The sequence below is a fragment of the Perna viridis genome, chromosome 8 (assembly GCF_037379345.1).
Source record: "Perna viridis isolate PV_CMFRI_1.1 ecotype Kerala chromosome 8, ASM3737934v1, whole genome shotgun sequence".
NCBI lineage: Eukaryota > Metazoa > Mollusca > Bivalvia > Mytilida > Mytilidae > Perna > Perna viridis.
The window spans coordinates 48705399-48715783 of NC_142452.1; the positions used below are offsets into that span (position 1 = coordinate 48705399).

General features: G+C 32.0%; 1 protein-coding gene across 2 annotated transcripts; it reads right to left on the bottom strand.

Moving 5' to 3' along the window:
- Positions 1-353: 353 nt before the first annotated feature.
- LOC148610815 (SH3 domain-containing YSC84-like protein 1) lies at positions 354-9843 on the bottom strand. Of its 2 annotated transcripts, none has more exons than XM_088596192.1 (9): positions 9781-9843; positions 8947-9142; positions 8291-8416; positions 7424-7488; positions 6577-6818; positions 5102-5294; positions 3776-3941; positions 3140-3238; positions 354-2043 (listed from the first exon to the last, which is right to left on the bottom strand). In XM_088596192.1, exons 2-9 carry the CDS (start codon positions 9059-9061, stop codon positions 1934-1936), a joined length of 1116 nt encoding a protein of 371 aa, XP_088452318.1. In that variant the 5' UTR covers positions 9062-9142; positions 9781-9843; the 3' UTR covers positions 354-1933. The 2 variants fall into 2 exon arrangements, with proteins under 2 accessions (XP_088452318.1, XP_088452317.1); XM_088596191.1 differs by having other exon boundaries at positions 9745-9822.
- Between the last annotated feature and the right edge of the window lie 542 nt (positions 9844-10385).

Below are 10385 nucleotides of genomic sequence, written 5' to 3' on the forward strand. Positions count from 1 at the left end.
TATAGCTTTCGCTGGCTGGGTTATTCCTCCTCGTAGGATTAATCTAGATGCCATAGATGTCACAGCGGTACGAGTTCGAGTCCCGCGGAGGGAACGACAAAAATTTGCTTCGCAAACTTGACAGTTCTAACATCGTTGGGAATTTTTCAGATCCTTCTTTAAGTTTACGTTATCTTCCCTGTATCAATTTGATCCGATGGAGCAGTGTAGAGAATAGAGTCGTCACATTCTGAGACGTTATATATATATATATATATATATATATATATATGTCTTAATTGTATTACATTATTGCTTCAAAAGAGAAAGACAAATCTATTTTATTACACTGCCATAATAAACTTAAAGCTAAATACTAAAACATTAATTTATTGCACTATAAAAATATAAAAATTGTATAACTGGCAATGTATGAATAAAAACAAATAATAATAAATAATATTGAAAATAAAAAATACATACTGTTCCATCATGAGAGAGCAACCATCTGATTTCCTATGAGTGGTAGAGGGAGCAGGGGTAAATTATTTAACCTGTGTTATTTTTCTATGTTGGATTTTCAGTCCACATTTAGAAACAAGCAATCTGAGAGTACTGCAAAACAATACGTAGTCCCTTACCGGCTGTTTCTATCACTGACCCAAACACTACCTTGGATCTTCAAGTATAAATGACTAACTGAGGAAATGACCTTGATTTTGAACAAAAGAAGGGATATGGACAGACAAGAAAGATGTTCAAATCCATTCAACATTCAAGTTTTATGCATGGACAATTGTCCAGAGTAAGTAGATTTAAATTGAATGAATAAAAATTATCCAGATTAGGTTTCATATTCCATACCAATCTAAATGAATAATTACCTGATCTTTTGTTATATTAATATATTGTCACATTGAGATAACTTTAACCAGTTTTCTTTAGAAAAAGGCATGAAACTGAAATTGTGGAATAGCGCGTCAAACTGAAAGTTGGTAACATTGGACAAAAATCAGCAAAGCAGAATGAAATGTATACTTGATCTGTAACTCATCAAGGTAGACACGCATACCGAAGATCTGCTTAATATCTGCAAGCGTTTAGAAAAAAAGTGAGGAAAACTTAAATTTCAATAAATTTTTCAAAGTTCAAGGGCCATAACTTGGACAAAAACCTTTGGAACAAAACAAAACATAAACTTGATCTTTAACTCATCCAGGTAGGCTCACATACCAAAAATCAGCTCAATATCTGCAAGCACTTAGAAAAAAAGTGCAGAAAACTTAAATTTCTGTAAATTTTTCAAAGTTCAAGGACCATAACTAGAACAAAAATCTGTGGAGCATAACAAAACATAAACTTGATCTGTAACTCTTTAGGGTAGACTAAAATTCAAAAAATCAACCCATCTGCAAGCATTTAGAAAAAAAGTGCGGAAAAGTTCAATTTTTTTCAGACTGACAGACAGACGGACAGAGTGCAAAACTAAAGTCGCCTTCAGCTAAAGCCTGTAGGGGACTAAAAAGTATAGGTTTAGGCCAGAAAACAAATGGTCATAAAAGTTAATGACCTTTACACTGACCTTTCTTTTAACAGGCAATGTTTTTTTTTTTTTTTAATTTCAAAGTTCTGTGAAAAAAAGGGGAAACTGATCTTTGATTCTGTCCCTACAATGAAGAATATATTGTGACTTCAAATTCACCAAAACTTATGATAAATTTTACACTTCAATCTAAAAAAAGAGAATATGACACTATAAATTAGATGAATATCATTCAAGATCTCAAACTCCAAAAATTCTTTTCAGGACACAACATTAAATACGCCAGTTGACTTGCAATGACATTTTGTTGAAAAGAAAACATTTAATGTTGCCATAGCAACCACTTTCTATAAATCACAGTCTAAGATCACCTGAGCTCTGACATTTCAATGGGTAAAAATCACATGATCATCAAATGACCTTAACATAATTTGAAGGGAAAATTCCTATGTTGCCATGGCATTCTCCTTCCCACCAATCACAGTCTGAGGTTGTCTGAGTGATCACATTTATCACATCTCCTGAAAAACATGATGTTTATAAACCTGTAAACAAAATACCATTTTTAGGTGGCCAGTGCTGGGGTTTGACTTGTAATTATCAACAATAAATTGAAATTTTTAAGTTTAACTTTAAAGACTCATATCATCTAAAAACTCTTAAAAGGACTTTTTTTGCCTTTCAAGGGCAATATTTCTTACGAAAACCAAATGAAGACATAAGTAAAGTTATTTAAGGTAAACTATAAACGATTTTATCAAAATACGAAGACAATCTATTCAGTGGTATCACATGAGAAGATTTATTAAAATTTTAATAAATGACGATGATTGACAACAACAGATGTCAATGACTACTACAGACATCAAGTGATGGCAAAAGCTTTAAAGCACTTTTGATACAAGTGAGCAAAAATAGCTTCCATCAGGCAAGTAACCAATTTAAGGTCAGTCTCTGTAAAAATCAGGTAGTGAGTGAAACATGGTATAAAAATAGCCCACCATATTGACAGTGTAATTTCACTATTTGTACCTGGATCATAAAATAACTTTTTAGCATCAGGATCATTGAATGACTTGTTACCATTAGGATCATAGAATGACTTTATAACATCAGGATCATAGAATGACTTTATACCATAGGTATCACGTAAGTGTAAGCAACTACATCAGTGCCTATACAGTACCGTAGTAAAAAAAATCCTAAGTGTAAAAGTTTTTGAGGAAGTTTTTTTTTATGTCGAAAAGAGGGAAGGTTACAAGTACATGTACACAGCCAAAAGTTCCACACATAATAATCATGGTTTGCAACATATGATTATCATATGAATCAGGCATGATATGATAATCATATGTTTCGGTTCATATATGAGTATCACATAATTATCATATGTGATTATTGTATGATTATCATATGTTTCAGTCAGTTCATATATGATTTTTGCACAATTATGGCATGATTATAATATGTTTCAGTTCATATATGATTATCAAATGATTCAGTTCATATATGATTATTGCATGATTATTGCATGATTATCACATGATTATCATACATGTATGTGGCACATTTTGGCTTTGTACAGTATTGATTAAAAGAAACTTTAAAGTAACTTACCTGCATTAAATGACAAATCACATGGTAACAACCCATTGTAACTAAATATTGCCTTAAATTTTGTTGCTCTGTCTGCAAATCTAATTCCTGCATCTCCACCTAAAATTATACCAGTTCAAATAAAGTGATATTAAAAGAATCTGAAACTTCAAAAAATCAAAAAACAAAACTTATTACCATACAGAGAATGGACCACAAATGTTTTGTAGAAAACTTCTAAATATTCAAGTACATTTGTACTTGCAAAAAAAGCTTTAGTAGTAAATAATTATTCATCTACTAAATAAGAACAGCATAACTGGTACCATCTATAATGAATATTAATAAAGGACCAAGAAAGATTTGTTTTCCATCGTACAAGGTAAAGGCTGACTCTATGTTACAGCACATAAAATGGAGATGTTCATGGGATAGAATTTGACTTCACTGAATAAATGACCTGAAGAACTTTCTTAGGCAGTCAGTTAGACAACTGATAAGGACACTTATAGTTTATAATCAGGCATGTCACATGTTAGTTAATTTCATAAGTGTCTGAATCTATTTTTCTGATACTTGGTTCATAGGTAATTGTCCTTTAATCAATGGAAAACCACTCCATTCTGTGAACATTATCATTGTATGTGCTGTAGGTACCTTTGAAGCTTGAAGAGACCTGTGTCTTCACAGTTTTTGTTGTAATAGTCTTTCCATCTTTTTTAAAACTTTTTTCTACCACAGTTTGTGATTTTGTGACAGAATGACGTGTTGGTGGACTCTTCTCTTCTTGAGGTTTGTCATATTTTGACCTAAAGCTAAAACCCTGAAACATCCAAATGAACACTGAAAGTACATTTTCACTATAAATTGAATTTTTCTACACTATGTCATGTCTCTTATTTTTAAAAAACAACAAAAATTACGACTACTACTAGTGAATGTGTTAATTAGAATCAGTGACGGATCCAGGAGGAGTGTGTACGGGGTTGGCATCACCCCCCTTTTTTGGGGGGAAAATTTGTCATTTTCAAGTGTTAAATTGACATAAAATGATAAATAATGTCTTAACACCCCTTTTTCTGCTGGCATCCCTCCTTTTTAAAGTGTCTTTATCTGCTCTGTGAATAGCAATTCCTTGATAGTCTAAAATCAACTCTTATAATTCCAGAATGAATGCAGCAATATCAGATCTACTTGATATTGAACATATGTTAATTATTCTCTTTTTTATTGTCTATTTCCATCATATATGAGTACCACTGTCACATCATGATCATAAATGTTGGTTACTTATTTTAATGTTCGTCAACATTGTATTGTTTGTATTCATGCCATGATCACTTATTGTAAATGTGTTTGCACAAATAAATATCATATAATAGAAATAGTCAGCTAAAATTAACAAAACAGAAAATCCATATTATTACACCTTATAAATGTATTCCCTAATATGCATTATGTACAAGGTACAGGCCATTTTCTTCTGGAGGGTGTCCTGGGGTTTTTCATAGAGTGAGTAATCAACAGTCAGAGTTGAAATTTTTATTTAAAAATCTACATTGCTACCTGAAGAAATGAAGAAAAATCTGAATCATATTTTTTTTTCTCCATGGTTGAATTTTTGTTGTTGTTGCTGAAATTTAAAATAATTTATATTCATTTAAACAAAAATTATATCACCCCATACTAATAAAATGGATGGTGCCTAAGAATTATATATTAATGAAGAATGTTTATTGTTTGTTTTAAGGAGGCAGACCTAGGGTAAGGGACATAATCCTTAAAATCAGGGATATGTTTGTATCACATTCAATTTCATCATAGCCAATCAAGCTTTCATTTGAAAGAGAATTAAATCAGTCCAAATTACTTTGATGCTTAGATGAGATTGGTGTAAAATGCAGAATACAAACGTTTCAATGATTTGTTAGATTTGTGTCTCTTACCCTGAGTCTACCTCCTTAAACATCTCTATATACTAACACTAAGTCTATCCTGTATTTTCTCTCCCATTGACAGAGCATGTTTGTGAGCCTTCCTTTTGGCTGCATCTATCATTTCCTGTTGAGCTCTTTCTCTATGTCTTTCCAAGATTTTGTACAATGGCATGCATTCCATGGGAGGGTGCACTTCTCCATTTAGAATTTGATGAGCTCTAATATCTTGACCATAAAATCTGAAAGGAAAAGATACATAATTTACCTCATTACTGTCATGGAAGTGGACATTTTTCTTACAGGAAGTGGACACTCTCTCACTCTATGGTAAAACAGGACACTTTCTTGGGTGGAGCTCTTGAAATACAAAACTTAGTGAATCATCAAGTTGCATGCAGTAATTTTAAATAAATTTTATTTAAATACGGTTTGGTGAAAATGACATCTAAAAGACTGGTAAGGTTATTTTGATATTCACACAAAAATAACATCAAACTGTGATCAACCTCTATACCAACAAAATGAATGACATTTCACAGTTCTCACTTCTTCTTTATATTTTTTTCTTTCAATGCACTGCATACTGAACTCATAAAATATGAAATAATGGGAAACTGGACTCAAAAACTTAATCTTTGCCTTCATGGTGTTTGAAGTCTAGCTCAAATTTACTCATTTGCTCAGAAGGAGAGAATGTTAATTTATGCCATTCAAAGTCAATTTCTAATTTCACAGGCCATTCAAAGTTAATTTCTTGGTTGTCAGGCAATTCTTAATGAAAACCATGTAAAAAATGAGGCATTTCCTTCATTAAAGAATTTTGTTGCACCGAAAAATGGTGTCAATGCATTGCAGAATAAAATACTTTGTGGAGCACATCATGATATGACTGCAGTGGTCAAACCCAGAACATTTGGGGCAAGTGTGGATACTACATTAATTTTTGACACACTTAAGCACAGATACTTACAATTCAACTGATTTGGACACTATATTGCACAAAATTTGAAATTCAATTGAGAATTTTCAAAAACCATAAGAGACATCTGAAATCTGATTGAAAATGCAGGCAGGGCTATTCACAAGAAATCCAATTGAATTTTTATTTTTTCGAAATTGGATCTAAAATAAAAAAGTAAATTTCTTGAGATGTGGCCCTTTGATGCCTAATACCTCAAAAAACCATCAGAGATATCTGAAATCTGATTTAAAAGGAAGACAGGGATTCTCATAAGGAATCCAATATTTTTTTTTTCAAATTCAGACCCAAAATGAAAAAGCACAACTGAAGTTATTGCACAGAAACGAAGTGACCACAGATGACGACACCTGCAAATTAACATTATATGATAGCAATATTTTGTGGTCCTATAAAAACAATGAGGAGGCTTGAAGGAAAAATGAAGAAAGGAGGGAGTACTTTTATTTCTTTACATGTCAATAGGTAACAGGAAGTCCCAAAGAAAAACGGGAAAGCCTTAGAACCAAGAAATTTTCTTTGATTGGCCTTACAATTCTTACTTTTTATTTGCATCTTTCCTTTCAATCAATGCACTTCCCTCTACAGAAATACCAGCAAACAGTCCTTTGGTTTTGGAGTATGTATATATAGCAGCAGGACTCCTAACAGCAACATCAGCCTCAACGTTACGACCAAGAGGACCTGCAGCTATTGAAAAGTTCCCTCCAAGTGTTAAATTACCTCCCTTTGAAAATGCTTCAACAGAACTTCTGCTCATTAAAAGAATAACAAAATCTGTCACCTGTAAGAGATGTAAATAAATATTTATTATAACAAAAATTGCAATAATTGAAACTCATATTGTGGAGCATATTGTATCATATACATGTACTTATAACTATTGTGGGATTTTGTCAAAAAAAAAACAACAAAAATTAAGCCAAAATTTTGACTACAATGACAAAATTCACATTAATAAAATAAACACGTTTATAATATCTGAATTTACATTAATTGTCAGCTGATAAAAAAAAAACAAAAAAATATTTGTATACCGGTACATGTAACTGCATTTAATTCAGATATTAACTGCACAGTAACTAAACCAAACAGCATGTATTTGTACAGAAACCAAAGTTATTTATGACATGCTCCATCTATATAAAGCCACATGACATGTTTGAAATTAATCCATCCAGTGACAGCGGAGATGATTTTATAAAAATTTGAATGGAAGGAATGAACTGAATGGGTGTATAATATATTCTAGTTTCTTAAGTAGCAATTGGGTTTTTCATTTACTTGTACTTTTCAGTTCATGTTCAGTTTTTTTCTTCTCTTTCTTTACTAACTATTGAAAAAAATGTCTATGAGTGATTTTTTAATCAATTAAAAGCTTTAATTCACCTCGGCTCCAATTTCAAATCCTCCACCCAAACCAGCAATACCTATAGCTGATGGAGCTGACCAATCTGTAAAACAGGAATGCATATCAAAATAATCTGAAGACAAAGCTGTATATAAAGATAATGGCACAGCCATAGCATAAGGATATATCCCAGCTGTAACACAAATATAGTCCCAGTCATAACACAAAGATAATGTTCTAGTCATAAGATTAGAACAATTGCCTAGCTGCAACACAAGTGTTTTGTCCAAACTTAAAGACAGTGGTTATTGTCCAAATCTGTAACACAAGAATAGTGTCAAATCTGTAACACAAGGATAATGTCATATCTGTAACGTAAAGATAATGTCAAAGCTGTGACACAAGGATAACATCAAATCTGCAACACATGGATAATGTCATATCTGTAACATGAAGATAATGTCAAATCTGTAACCCAGGGATAATGTCAAATCTGTGACAAAAGGAATCCTGGATAATGTTGAATTGGTAACACAAGGATCATGTCAAATCTGTTACACAAGGATAATGTTAAAGCGGTGACACAAGAATAATGTCAAAACAGTGACAGAAGGATAATGCCAAATCTGTAACACAAGGATAATGTCTGAATTGTAACACAAAGAAAATGTCCCAGCTGTAACACAAGAACAATTTCTCAATTGTAACACAAAGGAATGGCTCAGTTACAATACAAGGATGAGTTTATTCAAGTGCACTTCTGTTGTTTTCAAAACAACAATTATAATGGCAGTGAGAAATTTATCATGCCTCATATTTTATACCTATTCTAAACCTTGATCACCCATGTTATAGTATTGGTTTTTTTTTTAGTCAATATGAGCTATTGTCTTTATGGTACATACCTCCTTCAAACAAGTCATCGTTCTGTTTCGCTATAACTATTCCGCTGCCTGCCCTTGCTGTTACCAGAAATCCAGCTTTAACTACTGTTAGAATGGCAAGTCCCTTGGCTTTCAACAGTATACCACCTTTGAATAGATATTTGAAGATAATAAAACCAAAATGTAATAGATTAAGCAGTAATGTGCAAACAGGACATTGATGCCAGTATTATCAAGTATTAACCACAATGAAAACAATTATCTGATGTTATAACCATGACCACATGTATATGTACATTACCATTGTTTATGCAGCGTGATTGTAACCTATCATTGTCCTGTGTACACTCTTGTCAGTTACAAATTAAATAAAATACATATTTTCATGGTCTTAGTGAAGAACTAGCCATATCATAACCCCAAAGATTCAAGTATAGACTAGATGTACATTCTGTATTTACATGTAATAGAGATAATGAAATTTCACACATCCTAGAATGAGAATACTTGCCACATTGAGCAGATTCCTGTTTGAGCTAGACCAACACACTTAACCTGCATATCGTTAAAGTGAAAAATATGTTATTTCAATTGACATGCACGCACGCACACGCATGACTCCTCATGGCCAGTTGGACAGAATATTTAAAGATGATTCTCTGTGGTAAATAACTTACTTGGTATAAGTTTATCTGGCCCAGCCTTAGCTGTAGGAACTGTGAATTCTTGCAATATCTTTGCAGCTTTCTTTGCCTCAGATTTGAGACTGTGTGGAATAGGAGTATTGACCATATTCTTCTCTTATTGTACTAAATATATCATGTACAACAAACACAACTCAAAATAGAGTCTAACCAATTTTACATGGTATCTCTGCAAAACAAAATACAAAAGTTACTAAATATTCACTTGTATTAATTATTCCATTTTATAAAGGTCAAGGTGTAAAATGAAGGTAATAACAAAATTATTGAATTCATAATCATGAGTTGGAGATACATATTAAATAATACATGAACTACATGTAGCAAACTTGACGAAAAAACATCTTTTCTGTTTCCTGAGACTTCCTTAACTGCAGGACATTTGCAGTCAAAAATGTACTTCAATCTAAAAATTGTTATTATAGTTATTTCTAGTTATTTGTTGTATGTGGCTATATCCTGTCTAGCCTTTAGGAGATGATTAATATTTTAGTTTTATTGTTTCCCTTTTATCTGATTTTTTTTTTTGCAATGCCAATGATAGTTACCCAGTAACACGACCATAAGTCAGAACCTCATTCTAACTTATTTCATGATTTAGGCAAGTTACTAGTCCAGACATTAGCTTAGGTTTTTTATCTAACATTTAGACCTATTAACACCACCCAGTTGCTAAACCCGTTTACTTTTACCAATATGCACTGATTTTGTCTATTTCAAATTTCTTTATTATTCAAATTTCTTTAACTTAAATCAAAGGTTTGTAATAACCATGTATATTCATATGACTTCAATTAAAAATCACACCAGGAATTTCAATCTGAGATGCAGGAAATAGAGAGATGTCATAAGTCAGGGGTATGAAATGATGAAGAATGTGATGAATAAGTTCAACACGTCACTTCCTGCTTTCGGACCTTACAAAACACACTTAATGCCTCAAAAGAATCTCTTGTATTTATGAACCTGCACAAAATTTATAATTTATATAATTCAAACTGTTAACATGATCTAGGCCCCTTTCTAAAATTGAAAATTAGTAAAAGTGTTGTACACATATTTAAATATTCATAAAAGCACTGAAAAAATCTTAATTTAGCATTACTTTTTTCATACAAATGAAAAATACATACCTTTATTTGCATTATTTTTATGAGGAAAAACATTATTGTCCTGAGTTTAAGCCCTCCCACCACTGCCAATTCTGTTAATTTAGGATATCTATCACTAATTATTATTCTAATTAGTGAGCATAATATCAAGAGTTTTAGGAGCAGATAAACAGACTGAAATTGTTGTCAGAGATGATAACCATATCGATAAGTACTTCTATGTCTAAAAATAAGGCAAAATGTGTAGCACATGAAAAAAAACAAGACAGATATTTTAATGCATTGTCCGAGTACTTAAAC